The 18462-nt window shown below is 43.8% G+C and overlaps 1 protein-coding gene across 3 annotated transcripts; it reads right to left on the bottom strand.

Moving 5' to 3' along the window:
- Positions 1 to 352: 352 nt before the first annotated feature.
- tbc1d2 (TBC1 domain family, member 2) lies at positions 353 to 17862 on the bottom strand. Of its 3 annotated transcripts, none has more exons than XM_084718506.1 (17): positions 17838 to 17862; positions 14067 to 15362; positions 12366 to 12477; positions 7661 to 7781; positions 7433 to 7548; positions 6199 to 6422; positions 5837 to 6106; positions 5453 to 5581; positions 5152 to 5262; positions 4876 to 5048; positions 4670 to 4781; positions 4003 to 4203; positions 3725 to 3912; positions 3512 to 3632; positions 2579 to 2764; positions 2021 to 2142; positions 353 to 709 (listed from the first exon to the last, which is right to left on the bottom strand). In XM_084718506.1, the coding sequence occupies exons 2-17, from the start codon at positions 15357 to 15359 to the stop codon at positions 508 to 510; spliced, it is 3681 nt and encodes a 1226-aa protein (XP_084574632.1). In that variant the 5' UTR covers positions 15360 to 15362; positions 17838 to 17862; the 3' UTR covers positions 353 to 507. The 3 variants fall into 3 exon arrangements, 2 of the variants coding, with proteins under 2 accessions (XP_084574632.1, XP_084574633.1); XM_084718507.1 differs by having other exon boundaries at positions 14067 to 15359; XR_014770596.1 differs by lacking the exon at positions 353 to 709 and having other exon boundaries at positions 2579 to 2807.
- Between the last annotated feature and the right edge of the window lie 600 nt (positions 17863 to 18462).

Raw genomic sequence — 18462 nt, 5'->3', positions numbered from 1 at the left:
AGCTCATAAATACAAAAATGTCAGCTAACACTAAACTACTACAGGACAGACAAGACGGCGTCTTTTCAGTCCAGAGCTGCAAATTATGATTATTTTAAACATCCATTAATCTGTGGATAATTTTCCTCATTACTCAGTTAGTTGTTTTGCCCGTAAAACGTCAACATTTTGACACGTGTCTCTTTATAACGGTTCGCTGTGAGGTCTTTTTAAACATCCATATTTGTAAATAATCTGTTAAAGGTCAGAAGTTCTTCTGGTGTTTTGGTCAGTTTTGTCAAACAGCATCAGGTCCAGCAGCCCCTCCTGCTGGCCTGGAGGACTCTGATCTACAGAAGACAAAGACAACGTGACCGGGTGTAAAACAAAATCTCCTGAAATAAAAACTGTAATTGGAGCCTGAGTGAACACGGACGCCGTGATGCGTTCAGTGACTCATCAGACAGGTGAGCAGCAGCTTCAGGTAAGAATCAGTGGCGTGTCAACCAGCAGTCAGCAGGTCTGATGTCAGAGTTCCTCGTCGTCCTCGCTCATCATAGTGTCAAGCTCTTTGTCTTTGTGTTCGCCGCTGTCGGTGACAAACTCCCTCTGCTGCTCCTCCAGCTCTCGCAGCTCCCCCTGTAGGCGCTCCAGGTGCAGCGCCCGCCGGTTCCTCAGCAGGCGGCCGGGGAACGGGTTCATGTCGCTGAAGGCGATGGTGGTCAGTCTCCTGTGGGACAAGACGACAAGAACACGATTATTCAACAGGACGAGAACGTTTTGTCTCTGATCGACAGGAAGTCTGCAGAGATTTTCGCTTCAAAACAAAACAAGTCATCTAAAGCCACAGTTCTACTCTGTTTTTAAAGGAACAGATCAACATTTTAGGTTGATTTATTCTCATAATTATCATCTTTTTTCTATTAAATGTCAAGAATAATGTTAAAAAGCTCATTCAAAATCCCCTAATGCACAACATTAATATCATCAAATGTCTGTTTTGTTCATCACAGTGAGAAAATCATCAGTTTAATATCAAATAGGAGAAAATCAGTAAATCCACCGAATGTTCAACGTTTGGATAACTTTGAATGAACTTTATTTAGTCACTTCTGCAGAGCGACCAGATCAGACTTACTGAGTGTCACAGTTCTCACACCACGAGATCAGAACAGCTGATGAACAACACAAGGAGTTCAGGGGAGGTTCTGTTGTAGAACTCCAGTGCAGCGTGTGATAGACAGGTCTACACATTATTATTATTATTATTATTATTATTATTATCATTATTATTATTATTATTATTATTATTACTATTATCATTATTATTATTATTATTATTATTATTATTATCATTATTATTATCATCATTATTATTATTATTATCATCATTATTATTATTATCATTATTATTATTATTATTATCATTATTATTATTATTATTATTATTATTATCATTATTATTATTATTATTATCATTATCATTATTATCATTATTATTATTATTATTATCATTATTATTATTATTATTATTATCATCATTATTATTATTATTATTATTATAATTATTATTATTATTATTATTATTATTATTATTATCATTATCATTATTATTATTATCATTATTATAATTATTATTATCATTATTATTATTATTACCACCAAAGCGATTTCTTTTCTTTTTCCTTCCTGCATGTTGCAGCAGCAGGAGTTTCTTTCAGTCTGGATGATGACGGTTATGATCGATTTCTTCTTTATTATATTATAGTTTGCTCTTCATTTGTAAAATATGCGTCAGTGCTGTCAGTAGTTTTGTCCATGTGCCAATCGGTCAAATGCTGCAAACTCCGCCCCATTTTTGTGAACGAGCTCGTATCTAGATCAGGAAACTCTGGGATGATTTACTGTATTGATAAGCAGCGTCATGTGACCGCTGATCCTTGATCACCTTTATTAGGTTTTAGTCCAGACAGATCACTTACAGAGACCCGGGTTGAACCTGCGTCTCAGGACGGGTCAGCTGAGCTCAGCTGAATGTTACCTGCTGTCAGAAATGGTCTTTGTGAAGAAGCGTAGGTACTGGTAGATCTCCACGCTGTCGTGAATCTTCAGGATGTCATCCTCTTTGTATTTGAAGAGAGCGAGAGCGTACCTGAACATCACCTGGAACAGAAGCACAGGACGAATCTCATTATCAGAAAATCTGCTGCAGCCTCTTTTCTACAAACTGATTGAACTGATTTTTAAACTTTTGATGCACCAAAGGACCAAAATCTCAAAACACATTTGCATTCATGTCCTCAATAACCAACTCGACTGACGGAGGCAGCAGGTACCGGCCAATCAGAGACAGAGTTACCAGAGTGTTAACAGCTACAGTTTGCTAACAGTAGCTAACAGCAGCAGGTGCTAACCAATCAGAGACAGAGTTACCAGAGTCTAAGTACAAAAAACTATGACATCAATCAATCAGAACCTTTGATGTGTCAGGTGTCGTGGTACTTTCATACAGGAAGGTGTCTCACGGTGGCAGCAGGATGTTATTGTGGTGTTCTGAGGTGCCGTGGTGCATTCAGGTGTCGTGGTGTGTTCACTGTACCTTGGTGCCCTCATAGAGGAAGGCGTCCCACAGCGGCAACAGGATGTCACTGGGCAGACTCTCCACAAAGACCACCAGGAACCAGTTGAAAGTGATCAGAGACACATCGATGGCGTGATCCTCAAAGTGATTGGCCAGCCGGGGGAGCTTCTCTGACAGGAAGTCCTTTAGCACCCGCTGGTCTGCCTGAACACACAAACCAGGTGGGTCTACCTGTGACTCGCAGGAGCTATGAGACACGCCCACTACATTACAAGGGATACACTCATCACATGGAACAAGACACGCCCACTATGCCAAACTTCACAACATCTAAAATAAACTCCCAACTTTAAGTAACGTTTGCTGAACAGGTGAGTCATAGTGCTGTCACTTTTAATTCCAGTTTCGGATATTTGTTCGGACATGAGGTGAGAAGTTCATGTTCAAGTTGTAACTACCTGTTCGAAATGTTGGCTGCAGTCTCTATAGGTGCGTCAGACAGTTTGATGTATTTTCCCTTGTGATCCAACAGAGGGCGCTCTACGATGTCACTATCATGTTGACCTACTGACCTATCGCTAAACCAAGCTAATGTTAATGTGTTGTTTTGCTACGAAAATGGAGGAGAATAGCGAGCAAAGCCGTCCTGAGCGGACCGTCACGACACCAAAACATCTGAGAAGCAGCGTGTGGAAGTATTTTGGGTTCTACACTGTGGATGTGACGGACAAAGATCAGGCTGTTTGTCGACTTTGTAAAAAGCAGCTGTCTTACTCTTCAACGACAACAAACCTGCAGGCTCACCTGATAGCTTAACACCCACCTGAGGCAAGTGGAGGCACCACAGACGGGGGGGTGGGGGGCGGTCGTCATATTTATCTGAACGAATTACGGGTCATATCAAATTCGTTCGACCTTGATTTTTTGAAAAAGTGAAGGTGTGTTTCTGACCTGAGAGGCCACCAGGTTCTTGGTGTAGTAGTCCTGAGGCATGATGTTCTCCACCACAGCCACCAGACACCAGAAGGCGTCTTCTTCACTCTGCAGGACCAGCAGAGCGATGGCCGCCACCCTGAGAGACACGTGGTCACGCAGTGTCACAGGTCACATCACTCATTGTTTTTAAAGCAGACACTGTGCGTCAGCGTAGATATACAGGACTACCTGTTGAGTCCCTGGCAGTAACCAATCGCAGGGTTCTGCCAGGAGAAAGCCAATAGGACACGGCGGAGCTGCTGGAGGACGGGGCTAGAGGGTGAAGAGAAGTGCTGATTGGTTGTCAGGGTGCGGTGGAGGTCCAGCTGGATCTGTCTGGAGGCCGGATGAGGGGACGTCCGACTCTTCTCACACAGCTGAAAGACAGCAGAGACATAAGACAGGTAGGAAAGAGAATACTGTGGACAGGTGTAGACAGGTATATACAGGTGTAGACAGGTGTCTACCTGCTGGTAGCGCTGTGGATGCTGCTCTCTGATGGTCCTGGTTCTGGCTTGGACCATCCAGCTCCACAGTCTCTGGCGGTACTCTTGAGGGACGCCTCCTCGCAGCAGTCCTTTGAGCTCAGGCGATGGACAGAGGTCATCATTTGACCGGCCGGCCAGGTACTGAGCCCAGCGACTCAGCAGGGGGCGCTCTACACCCTCCTGTAGGGTCAGACCAGAGTGTCTTGTCTTAAGTCTTCTTTATCTTGTTACATCTATTACAACATTTTTTAGTCTTCTGATGAGTTAAATGTGTTTTTTATGTCATTTTGCATCTGGTTATGTCTTATGTCTTTTACATTGTCTCGTCCTGTCTGTCCTGTGTGATAAACTCTGGTGGATCCACCACTGAATCGTCTTTTCTGTCTTATTGTTTCGTCCATTTTGGTTGAAATCAGTCTTGATGTTGGAAGGCGACGCACAGTGATGCAAAATAAACATAATCAATAATTCACGTCAAAGTCATTAAAACTGTTGCGTAGTTTTTGGTATTTGTGTTCACATATCAGAAAAAATAAATATTCAAGTAAAGTACAGATACCTGAAAACTCTACTGAAGTAAAGTAACTAAGTACTTACTTACTTCCCACCTCTGCTGACCCCCATCCTTCCTAACAACGTAGCTCACCTGGTGCAGCAGGTTGTGTGAGCGGATCTCCAGTGCCTGGATCTTTGCCAGCAGCTTCATGTCCTCCACCTCGTAGTCTGGGATGATTTTAAATCCATACTCGTCGTGATCCCTGAGGACACACGAGGCCACAACTCAATGACCGGATGTTCCACTTATTCTGTCCACCCTGCTGTCGGCCCAGGTGTTCATGCTGTCCTTGTTACCTGTCCACATTGAGTTTGACGACGCTCTTCAGCTCTCCTTTCAGAGCGTCCTCGATCATCTTCTGGACGGCCCCCCTCTGTACCGGATCCAGAGATTTGGTGTCCTGCAGCTGTCTCAGGACGCCCAGGTACCGACTCTCCACCTGACAGTTACTGGCCTCCAAGTAGGCACACTGCAGCCAATCAGAGGACAGCAGACAGACAGAGCGTCAACACCAAACAACCAGAGGACTTAATGTGATGAAAGTGGTTCCCAGTGTTTCCAGTGAGACCAACCTTCACCATCAGACTCTTCTCCTGCTCTGAGCTGGTTCTCCACAGTCTGGTCAGCTGATAGATCTCAGAGTTTAGGAACCTGTTCTGAGTCTTGTAGGCCTCGATGTCGTCCTGAACACCACAAACACAAACTGTGGAACACTGAACATCTGAAAATGGAACTTTTACCGTGTTGAAGGAGACATGTCCTTCAACACGGTAAACTGTGTGTCTGATACACAGACATCTCAAACCGTGATGCTGACATCATTGCTCATGTAATGTAGCGTTCTCCTGTCTAGTGTTTGTTTGGTTCGCTCACCTTCAGGTTCTCATTATCCTTCTGCATCTGTTTGAAGGTCTGAGAGTCCAAACTACCGCCACAGGACGAGACGGATCGACGAGGGTCAGACAAACAGGACGTCACCTGATCAGACAGCTTTATGATCACCTTACAGGAATCAACAGGAGAGACTTCAGTCAAACAGGAACCACCAAAGTGACCGCAGTGGATCAATAATCAGTAATCACAGTTATAAAACAATAACGTAAATATGACAAGAGAATAAAATGCTTCAACATTAACAACAAAACAGTGAAACATGATCACAAACTTTCATCAACAGAAAGATAGAACCATTTAGACGAGGGTCAGGCGTTGAACCAGGTGTCTGAGTCCACCTGTGGTCCTCAGGTGTGTCCTCACCTCCTGCTTGGCGCTGTTCTTCTCTGTCAGCATCTTTATGTTCTCCTGCAGTTCAGCCACCTGTGCGTCTCTCTGAGCCAGACTCCTCCTCAGGGCCTCCACCTCTGCTTTCGCCTCCTCCAGACGTCCTCGCAGGTCGACCGCCTGCCGCTCGCGGTGTCGCAGCAGCTCCAGACGCTCCTGCTCACCTGTCGCTGCCAAAAACTCTGCACAGGTTCTCTTCTCCAGCTGAGACGCCTCCAAGGCTTTATGGAGGATCCACACAAGCTCCTGGACAGACACAGTGTTCTTATTATTAATATTGTTATTGTTGCTGTTAGAACAAAAACGATTATTGATCTGATCAGTGATTGATTGATCACCTTCTGAGCTTTGACCTCCTCCATCAGCATCTGTTTCTCCTGCTGGCTGCGAGACGTCCGCTCTGAGGACAAGGACAGAGTGTCTCTGCCCTTCTTCAACTTCCTGCTACGGCTATCGAACAGTGAAGGCGACTCCCTGCCCTCTGCCAGGGAAATCTGACCTGCTGCCTCAGCCAATGAGACAGGAGGGGGCGGAGTTGGAGGCTCCATGGGAGTCCTGGGTGCTAGAGGGACACAAATGAGACAGGACTGGTCAAACTATGGATGAATAACAAACTTAACGTCAAAGAAAAGTTTAAAACACAAAAGTATATTATGAGACTGATACCTTCACAAGTCCTGGTCAACACGTCCCAAGACAAGACATGTGAGGCTAAAGTCAAGGTCAACAAGGTCCACGTGAAAACAAACAAGTCCTAAGTTAAGACAGGGAAGGTCCAAGTCAATCTTGGAGTCCATTGGTTTGGAGGAACTGCCATGATGTTCCAGTGTTTCTGATGTGGCCAACAGACATCTAGATAACAGATAAAGGACTTCTTGTCCTGTGAGCCGTCGCTGCTTACAGTCCAATTAGCATCTTGAGATGTGAGAATGGAGCTGGAGGCTGAGCTCTATAAACAAATATCTGCATATACCAAATTAAATAAAAGTTAATAAAGTAAATCGTTATCAGATAGGATCTGATGGGTTCACAGATTGATCTCTGATCAGAATGTTTCTGATACTGAAATCTGGTCCCTTTCCTACAGATTCTACTTTCACATGCAGACAACAGTTTATAGAGATGAGTTCAACAAGTCACAAGTCCAAATAAGACCTGCCAGGCCATCCTGTTTTGTTGTTTCTTCTGGATCCCCCGAAACTTTCAAGACCCTCGGACTTAATTATAAATAATCATCGTACATGGATGTATGGATTATGAAGTTTTGTATGTTTGACCAGACTTTCTATGAAACACAAGGCTTTGATTCAGTCGCTTCGTACACAGGCAGACAAGTCAGCTAACTTGCCTTAGCTGTTTTCAAAATGTCAGAATGGCATTCCACTGAAAAAAATCTAAATAAACTTGGAAATTTAAGCAGAGTTGTACTGAAGAGTTTCCATGAGCATCTGATGAGCATGGAACAAGACATTACTGACTTTATGTAGAGAATGGTGGGAAAAATAAGGTGAGGAAACATCAACAAAGTCAGTTAGTATTATCAGCATTAATACTGCAGTATTAGTGTTGTACCTGTAGTGTTGCTGCTGTCTGCAGAGTTGGGGGGGTTCCACGGTGGAGCTTCTACATGAAACACACTCTGACTCCATTCCTGAGACGATCTCTTACGAAGACTGTGGACTGAGTTTCTGTAAACACAAAAAGAACCGGGGCTGATGGGAAACGTGTTCTCACTGTTCTCTTTATGGCAGCTGAGACTGAAGAGACTCTCTGACGTCTTTAAACACCATCTACACTCACTGGATCTCAATCAGCGGATGTTTGAGTGACATGTTGGCAAGCGGCGTTCGTTGTGATGGTGCGTTGGCCGCCTCCTCCCCCACCAGACCCAATGGGCTCTTCAACACTGGCAGGAACTCGTCTGCTGAAACAGGAAACAGAATTCAGTTCAAAACAAAATAAAAAACCTGAAACAGCAGAGAAACAATCAGCTGATTTGAGTCCAACGTCACCTGAACTTGTTTTAATTACAACAAAATAACATGAAGAAAAAACAAAAATAAATAAAGGAACACTTAAAAAGATGCATGACAGTTTTGAAAGATTTCAGATTCCTGACTGTAAAGTCAAATGAGACCGACAGAGGACATGTTACTGTAAATACACCACATTATAATAACAGTTAGTTAATTCCCTGATTCTTGTTAATAACTGATGAAAAAGAATATTGGGTGTGAACTTTTTTTGGTTTCTAAGTGGCAGAAAAAGTTTTGGGAACAACTGTGCTAAAGAAAGTTAAAGCGAAGACAGTTCACAGCCTTTTAGCAGAGATGTTCTGATGCAGGAAAGTGCTGGAAAGTAACACAACTCAAACATTGTCAACATCTGAGTCGACCAAACACACATTCCTGATAGATGATTAAAATAAAGCCGATCAGAATCCATCCAGTCCTTTGGACTGAACTCAGTTCTTCTGTGTTCTGCTTTAAAACAAACCACAGAAACTTCACTGCATCTGTTTGTGTTCAGCAGTGAAACTCTGACACTGAGGCCGAACACTCATCAAAGATCCTCTGTGAGGAAAGACGCTCCACTCTGAGAGCAGATAAGTCATCAGGATGTCATTTGTAATGACGCGTGCAGCCTGTAGGGGGTGCTGAACGTAATTCTTTAGTCAGTGTGAAAATGAAACAGAAGCTGCTGAATGAGGGTGAAGCATGAAAGTGTGTTACAGCTCCTGCAGTAATATATATTGTTGGTACGTGTGCAGACTTTTGTTAAGTTGTCTTTTGTCCCAAAGTTTTCCCAAAGGTCCCTGTTATCATGTGACTTGTTGGAGTCACATGATTTCAGGCGGGTATCCAGCCGCCTGGAGAATATTCAGACATTTTTTCACACTTCAGCAACGTAAATGTCTGTTTCCCATCATGCCAATAAAGCTGTTTTGAATTGAACTGAACAACAGTGTGAGGTGTGTGTGTGTGTGTGTGTCTGTGTGTGTGTCTGTCTGTCTGTGTGTGTGTGCGTGTGTGTGTGTGTGTGTGTGTGTGTGTGTGTCTGTCTGTCTGTGTGTGTGTGCGTGTGTGTGTCTGTCTGTCTGTGTGTGCGTGTGTGTGTGTGTGTGTGTGTGTGTGTGTGTGTGTGTGTGTCGGTCTTTCCTCTCATTCAACACCTGCAGAATGACATCACATCCTGTCAGTGGCGTCCTGATGATGAGGTCACTGATTATGTCACTACTGATGGTCTATATGGAGTCAAACCAACAATAAGAAATGTTCCTCTGGTCTGCATCACATCCTGTTTCCTGCCCCCCCCCCCCCCCCCCCCTCATTAAAGACAGCTACACACATAAAAGGAGCAGTCCAACATTTCCACAGAGTCCTGTTGTCGTCACCAGTTTGACCAGTGAGTCTGAACCAGTTTAACATCAGACAGGTCAGGACCTGCAGCTCAGCTGTTCTGAAACTTTGTGAAATCCAGATCAGCTGATGTCTGAAAACTTTTAATCCTTCAGTGTTTCACTTCACTGCAGATTTAATCTGCTGGTTTTAAACTTTTCTTTGTTTCAACATGCAGTTAGAGTTCAGCCACACTGTTTTCACTTTTCTGTTTCATAGAACAGATTTCATCATTTTATCAAATTTAACAGAAACACGTCACCAGAACTTTTCTGTCTGCATGTTCATCTTCAGACACATCAACTGAAATTAACAGCAGTTTTCTGTTTTGGATAAAAGTGAATCAAACTCTGTGATTTATCACACTGGGCTTTTCTTTGATGGATGGATGGATGATGGATAGATGATGGATGGATGATGGATGGATGGATGGATGGATGGATGGATGATGGATGGATGGATGATGGATAGATGATGGATGGATGATGGATGGATGGATGGATGATGGATGATGGATGATGGATGGATGGATGATGGATGGATGATGCATGATGGATGGATGGATGATGGATGGATGGATGGATGATGGATGGATGGATGATGGATGGATGATGCATGATGGATGGATGGATGATGGATGGATGGATGATGGATGGATGATGGATGGATGATGGATGGATGGATGGATGGATGATGGATGGATGGATGGATGATGGATGGATGATGGATGGATGATGGATGGATGATGCATGATGGATGGATGGATGATGGATGGATGATGGATGGATGGATGGATGGATGGATGATGGATGGATGATGGATGGTGGATGGATGGATGGATGGATGATGGATGGATGATGCATGATGGATGGATGGATGATGGATGGATGGATGGATGATGGATGGATGGATGATGGATGGATGATGCATGATGGATGGATGGATGATGGATGGATGGATGATGGATGGATGATGGATGGATGATGGATGGATGGATGGATGGATGGATGATGGATGGATGGATGGATGATGGATGGATGATGGATGGATGATGGATGGATGATGGATGGATGATGCATGATGGATGGATGGATGATGGATGGATGATGGATGGATGGATGGATGGATGGATGATGGATGGATGATGGATGGTGGATGGATGGATGGATGATGGATGGATGATGGATGGATGGATGGATGGATGGATGGATGATAGATGGATGATGCATGATGGATGGATGGATGATGGATGGATGGATGATGGATGGATGATGGATGATGGATGGTGGATGGATGATGGATGGATGATGGATGATGGATGATGGATGGATGATGCATGATGGATGGATGGATGATGGATGGATGGATGATGGATGGATGATGGATGGATGATGGATGGATGGATGGATGATGGATGGATGATGGATGGATGGATGGATGGATGGATGATGGATGGATGATGGATGGTGGATGGTGGATGGATGATGGATGGATGATGGATGGATGGATGGATGGATGGATGGATGATAGATGGATGATGCATGATGGATGGATGGATGATGGATGGATGATGGATGATGGATGGTGGATGGATGATGGATGGATGATGGATGATGGATGATGGATGGATGATGCATGATGGATGGATGGATGATGGATGGATGGATGATGGATGGATGGATGGATGGGTGATGGATGGATGATGGATGGATGATGGATGGATGATGCATGATGGATGGATGGATGATGGATGGATGGATGATGGATGGATGGATGGATGGATGGGTGATGGATGGATGATGGATGGATGATGGATGGATGGATGGATGGATGGATGGATGATGGATGGATGGATGATGGATGGATGATGGATGGATGGATGGATGATGGATGATGGATGGATGGATGATGGATGGATGATGGATGGATGATGGATGGATGGATGATGGATGATGGATGGATGATGGATGGATGGATGGATGGATGATGGATGGATGATGGATGATGGATGATGGATGGATGGATGATGGATGGATGATGGATGGATGATGGATGGATGATGCATGATGGATGGATGGATGATGGATGGATGGATGATGGATGGATGGATGGATGGGTGATGGATGGATGATGGATGGATGATGGATGGATGGGTGATGGATGGATGATGGATGATGGATGGATGATGGATGATGGATGGATGATGGATGGATGATGGATGGATGATGGATGATGGATGGATGATGGATGGATGATGGATGGATGATGGATGATGGATGGATGGGTGATGGATGGATGATGGATGATGGATGGATGATGGATGGATGGGTGATGGATGGATGATGGATGATGGATGGATGATGGATGGATGGGTGATGGATGGATGATGGATGATGGATGGATGATGGATGGATGGGTGATGGATGGATGATGGATGATGGATGGATGATGGATGGATGGGTGATGGATGGATGGATGATGGATGGATGATGGATGATGGATGGATGATGGATGGATGGATGATGGATGGATGATGGATGGATGGGTGATGGATGGATGATGGATGATGGATGGATGATGGATGGATGGGTGATGGATGGATGATGGATGATGGATGGATGATGGATGATGGCAGCACAGTGTCAGGGTTTTAATTTTGGGTGGGTCACAGTAACTTCAGTTGGGTTTTAATAACAAAAGTTAACACTGTTTCCAGCTGGTAATCTGACTTTAACAAAAATCTCTGGTATCATTCTGTGGATGGCGACGAGCTCTTCCTGTTGATTATGACACTTTGAAAATCTTTTGAACAGTTTCAGTCTGCAGTTTATATTTATTTCAAATGACAGGATATCTCCTTATCATTGTTTTCTCTATGGATCAAGTAGATCAGTTTATCAATTTATTAAGAAAACTGTCATTTTATTCTTTTATTCCTTTGATTTTTTTTTTTAAATATAACTTAATCGTTAAATTATTGTATAAACTGTAAAAACAGACTCTTTTTTGGAGATTAATGTCTGATAACATCAGAGTTTCTAAGATCTGATTTCATACAAACATCAAATCAACCAGCTGAGTGAAGATGAAGTCTGTTGGTTTCTCACCTGCAGTGTTGTTGTTGTTTGTTGGGTCTGGACAGGTGGACATCTGTCTGTGCTGCCAGCGTTTCACCTGAAGCTGCTGCAGCCAATAGAGCATCAGCTCCTGGGTCACAGCCTGTGGTGGGGGGGGCATTTATAGTTTGATTTAATTTAAAGGGTTAGTCTTCAGATCCTACACATGGAACTACAATGGACAAGTTTTCATCCAAATGTAACACAGATAATTAATGAATGCTTATTTATATTCACTCACTGTTACGTGAATTCTCCAGTTTGTGTCATTAAACCATTAAACTCACACCAATAAGAGCAGACAGGCTGAGGGAGTAGAAGAAGAAGAAGAAGAAGAGACACAGAGACAGAAGAGCACCAGAGCAGAAGCCAGAAAAGTGCTAGAATAGAAACAAATTCAGGAAAAGTAACTATAAAGTAGTAAAGTTATAAACTTATAAAGTAATTGACACTGGCTGCACCTCCAGCAGAGAGTTCTGCACAAATATCACCAAGTAATGCCCAGCTACCTCTGAGTGACGCCCAGCTACCTCCGAGTGACGCCCAGCTACCTCTGAGTGACGCCCAGCTACCTCTGAGTGACGCCCAGCTACCTCCGAGTGACGCCCAGCTACCTCCGAGTGACGCCCAGCTACCTCCGAGTGACGCCCAGCTACCTCCGAGTGACGCCCAGCTACCTCCGAGTGACGCCCAGCTACCTCTGAGTGACCATCAGCTACCTCTGAGTGACGCCCAGCTACCTCTGAGTGACGCCCAGCTACCTCTGAGTGACCATCAGCTACCTCTGAGTGACGCCCAGCTACCTCTGAGTGACGCCCAGCTACCTCCGAGTGACGCCCAGCTACCTCTGAGTGACGCCCAGCTACCTCTGAGTGACCATCAGCTACCTCTGAGTGACGCCCAGCTACCTCTGAGTGACGCCCAGCTACCTCTGAGTGACCATCAGCTACCTCTGAGTGACGCCCAGCTACCTCTGAGTGACGCCCAGCTACCTCTGAGTGACGCCCAGCTACCTCTGAGTGACCATCAGCTACCTCTGAGTGACGCCCAGCTACCTCTGAGTGACGCCCAGCTACCTCTGAGTGACCATCAGCTACCTCTGAGTGACCATCAGCTACCTCTGAGTGACGCCCAGCTACCTCTGAGTGACCATCAGCTACCTCTGAGTGACCATCAGCTACCTCTGAGTGACCATCAGCTACCTCCGAGTGACGCCCAGCTACCTCTGAGTGACGCCCAGCTACCTCTGAGTGACGCCCAGCTACCTCTGAGTGACCATCAGCTACCTCTGAGTGACGCCCAGCTACCTCTGAGTGACGCCCAGCTACCTCCGAGTGACGCCCAGCTACCTCTGAGTGACCATCAGCTACCTCTGAGTGACGCCCAGCTACCTCTGAGTGACCATCAGCTACCTCTGAGTGACGCCCAGCTACCTCTGAGTGACGCCCAGCTACCTCTGAGTGACGCCCAGCTACCTCTGAGTGACGCCCAGCTACCTCTGAGTGACCATCAGCTACCTCTGAGTGACGCCCAGCTACCTCTGAGTGACGCCCAGCTACCTCTGAGTGGTGCGCAGCTACAGACTTCCTCAGGTCAAACATCTTGACCCCTGTCACTGATCAGGCAGGTGATGTAACGAAGCCTCCACACAGTGACTAGATGGTCTCTAACAGGACTATGTGGTCCCCCTACCTTGAGTATGAAGGTGCGTTCGGGTGTCTTGACGTGGAAGGTGCCCTTCTCGGCCCTCAGTGGGTAAGTGAAGGTGGCGCTGCAGAGCTCCACCCGGCCAAGTGGCGTCACATCCTGTGGTGTGCGGTAGTAGAACAGCTGGTTCTTCTTCTCCTCATAGGTGAACCAGCGCTGCTTCCAGGCCCTCAGGGGTCCACCCTGCTTCTGTAGGAAGCCACACAGTTTGGGCTCACCTGAAGAAGAAACCAGACGGCGGGGCTGCACCTGGTCGCAGAACACCTCAATGGTGAGGGGCGGAGCCTGAAGTGGTGGAGCCAGGGTTGACACTTCAGTTGAACAAAGTGACGATGAAGAACAAATGTGGTTCTGCTGGTCTGCAGGAGGAGGAGGAGGAGCTTTCTGTGTGTTCAGGTGAGGAGGAGGAGGGTCTTGGTGGTTCTCAGGTGTGGTTGAAGTGAGTTCCTCTGGAGGTCGATCCTGATGGTTCTGCAGGTGTCTGCATTCATTGAAGACTGAAGTTAAGTCATGTGAGGTGGGTGGAGTCTTCAGTTCGTCTTCTTTTGCAGTTTTCTGGTCTGTTGGATGAAGATTTTCCTGCGTTTGGTGGTTCTGAGACACGTCTTTCTTTTGAACTGTACTGAGAGGAACTGGTTCTGTTGGACGGGGTTGATCTGTTTTTGGCTGATCTGTCAAATAATCTTTTGTTTCCTTTTGATCTGTTGGATTCTGTTGTTTTGTCCTAAAAGGATCTAGTTTTGTTTGATCTGGTTTAGCAGGAGGAGGTTTTCCTGGTTTTGGTTGATTTGGTTTTGTTACAGAAGGTTGTTCTGCTCTTGATTCAGATTTTGAAGAGGTCTGACCTTTTGGTTTTAGTTGATCTGTCTGAGAAGAGTCTTCTGGTTTCTGATGCTTTCTGCAAAGAGGATCTCGTTTTAGTTGATCTGGTTTAGCAGTAGGAGGTTTTCCTGGTTTTGGTTCAGGTTTTGGAGAGGTCTGACCTTCTGGTTTCTGTCCTTTTGTCTGGGGAGAGTCTCCCAGGTTCTCTTCCTCTGTAGGAACAGGATCTGGTTTTAGTGGATCTAGTTTTGTTGGAGAATCTTCTGGTTTGGTCAGACCCAGCTGCTCTGGTTCCTCTGCAGGACTGTGGTGGATGTGGGACTTGGGCAGCCTGTCCTCCTCCTCTGGAGCTGCGGTCCATTCAGCTGTCTGCAGCGTCTCCTGGTCAGTGTGGGCAGGAAATGAATGAGACAAAGCAGCAGTGGGACTTCCTGCTGAGACATTTCCATCGTCCATCTTCTAAAAACAGAAGCAGAGGACAGCCATTACACTCGAGAGACTCAGAGTCCTTTAGTGTGGACATGTGGACATGTGGACATGTGGACATCTCACCTCTGTTACCTTAAAGTTCAAACTTAAAATATAACGAGAACATGATGAATCAGCAACTGCAGGATTTCTTCACAAACTGTGAGGTTCAAAGGAAATTATGTCCACAGTAATGAGACATAATGACAGGAAGTCCCCGCCCACAACCCCCCACACAAACACACACACACGTTTCTTCTGCACCTGTGAGGACCTTCACTGATCCTCGACTGGACCTAAACCTGATTCTAACCTATAAAACCACATCTGAACCTTCAGACAGATTTATTGATGATGTGACATGACAACAGGACAAAACGTCCTCACCGTGAAGAACGTCCTCACTGTGAAGAACGTCCTCACTGTGAAGAACGTCCTCACCGTGAAGAACGTCCTCACCGTGAAGAACGTCCTCACTGGTCCTCACAAACACAGAAGATCAAACACACAAACTGTTCATTTCCTCTGATTTTCTGTCGTCTCGTCCGTCAGAGCTTTGATCTCACGGTTCTTATTTCAGTCTTTCTTAAGATGTGGGACAAATCATGTCAAAAACTTAAGTATTATTAATACTAAAACTCTAATTTCAATGTCTTTGTTTGTTTTTTTTTTAGTAAATTTATTAATGAGCATTTATTACTGTTTTTACTAACAATACCTATTGATAACATAGGTGTGAAAATGTGCTACTATAATCATCTTTGTTTGAAAACAGATTATTTTTTGAAAATAATTGCCGGCCCTTTGTGTCCCAGGTTTCTATCAACCTGGTAGATGAAAACTGAATATCTTTGAGCTGTGGACAAAACAAGACATTTGAGAAACACTGACCATTTTTTTAGACCCAACAACTAATCAATTAGCAGAGAAATTGATTGAGAGATTAATAAATGGTGAAAACAATGACAGGTTACAGCCCTCAGTGAGACTAGGATGAATATATAACTGTCATGTGTTTGTATTGTAACATTTCGTCTGACAAACAGCCTCCTCATTACAAGAATAAAAAAGTAAAACTAACACTGAAACAGAAACGAAACCAAAACTAAACTTTTTAAGCAATAAAAATTAAACTGAAACAAACAAACTCTCTGGAAACCAACTGAAATTAAACTGAACTGGAAACTAAAATTTAAATAATAACAAATACAAAACTATGACTCTGCTGCCTGAAGACGATACTCAGGGCTGAAAAACAGACCATGTCTCTGCTTGTTGTTCAGTTTAAGAGGTTACAGCAGTGTCGGCTCGTCGATAGAAGGCGCCGCCCACCTCTTAAAACTTAGTGAAGAAGATTTAATTACTTTAAAATACATACTGTATATTTCTTTGAATGAGCAGCGATAAAAATGTGTAGTTAGTGAGTAAAACGTATCATCTGCACTAAAACGTGTTGTTAAAGATGTTGTACGACGTCCAGAGTTACGGACAGGTCACATGTTTCTGGCTTGTCATCCACTGACTCTCACTATAAGTTCTACATGTACAGTTGGATCCTCTCAGTACAACAGACAGGAACTCGGTGGAACCACAGAACCTGCAGCCTCAGTGTTTATTCATCTTCAGCCTGTGGGTGGCAGCAGAGAGCGACTGGATCGATCGATCGGATAATCAATACAGCAGAGTGAGATGTCAGGTGTGTCGAGTTGAACAGTTTAATGCATCAGCTGCTACAATGGAGAAATAATGTTTCCTGTCAGTAACTAGTAACTGTACCTGTCAGGTAAATGTAGTGGAGTAAAAGTACAACTATAAAGTAATATAATATGGATGTAATTTGAAATTAGACTTGAGTAAAGTACTTGAGTAAATGTACTTAGTTACATTCCCTCACTGCAGAAGACAGAAGTTGAATGTGTGGTTTTAGTTTTTTACAAACTTTGAAATAGTTTCTGTTTTATGAAAGAAAAGTGTGACACAACTTAAAGTAAGAACTTTATAAAAACCTGTCAGAGTCTCTGAGACGTTTAAATCTACATGCAAAAATATATTTTAATCCACAAGATGGCACTTTTTAATTTATTTATTTATTTATTTTTAAATCTTGTTATTTTCTCACAGGTTTTAGTGTGTTTATATTTTTCTTTCATTGTCTGAAGGTTTGTGTTTTCAGATTTCTTTCATTCTTATCGAGGTACTTTTTGCTGATTTTAGTCTTTCAGCATAAATTGTAAAATAAAATAGAATTATTATAAAAGATTTGCACAAATTGAAGTATCTTAACTTACATTAACTAATAAGTTCCATTAGATTATAAATAAATAAAGCCCCCCCCCCGAATAAATACTAAAAAATATCAATATTTCATTATTTCACAATACAGTCTGTGATCACACACACACACACACACACACACACACACACACAGCGTGTCCTGACCTGTTAACAAACACTCTTGGTGTTTACCTGAAGGGGCGTGGCCTGAACGCACCTCACCAGCTCACCGCGGCTGGATCCTGTTTGATTGGCAGCTGCAAAAGAAAAAACAAAAAAAAAACCCCAAAAAAACCTGCTGCTTCTCTTCTTCTTCTTCTTCTTCACTTGTTGTTGTTTTCTTCTTCTTCTTCTTCTTCTTCTTCTTCTTCTTCTTCTTCTTCACTTGTTGTTGTTTTCTTCTTCTTCTTCTTCTTCTTCGTGTCTCGTGTCCTCCTGTCTTCTTGTCCTCTGTCTTCCTGCTCCTCCCTGCAGCCGGTTACGCTCCTTCTGGTCAACAAGTTCAATCAAGTCACCGCAACAACACACATACGACATCCGTTTTTTACAAAATAAGAGCTGCATCACAAAAGTTTTTGTTGGTAGCTTTTCAAAATAAAATCGAATTTTACCAACGATGACGGTTTCTGTTTCAACTCTCAAACAACTTTTAGAGGAAGTGAAGACAAAGTGTCCTCACTTTAAAAACAGTCATGGTGGATATTTTCATTATTATTATTATTATTATTATTATTATTATTATTATTATTATTATTATTATTATTATTCATTCTTCTTTTGTCCAACTTCCTGTCAGAAAAGACAAAGAAAAGCAGCA

Source organism: Lutjanus erythropterus, chromosome 5, assembly GCF_056507025.1.
Source record: "Lutjanus erythropterus isolate fLutEry1 chromosome 5, fLutEry1.hap2, whole genome shotgun sequence".
Taxonomy (NCBI): Eukaryota; Metazoa; Chordata; class Actinopteri; order Lutjaniformes; family Lutjanidae; genus Lutjanus; species Lutjanus erythropterus.
Note: the sequence above shows the minus strand (reverse complement) of the source record. Positions and strands in the feature narration are given on the sequence as shown.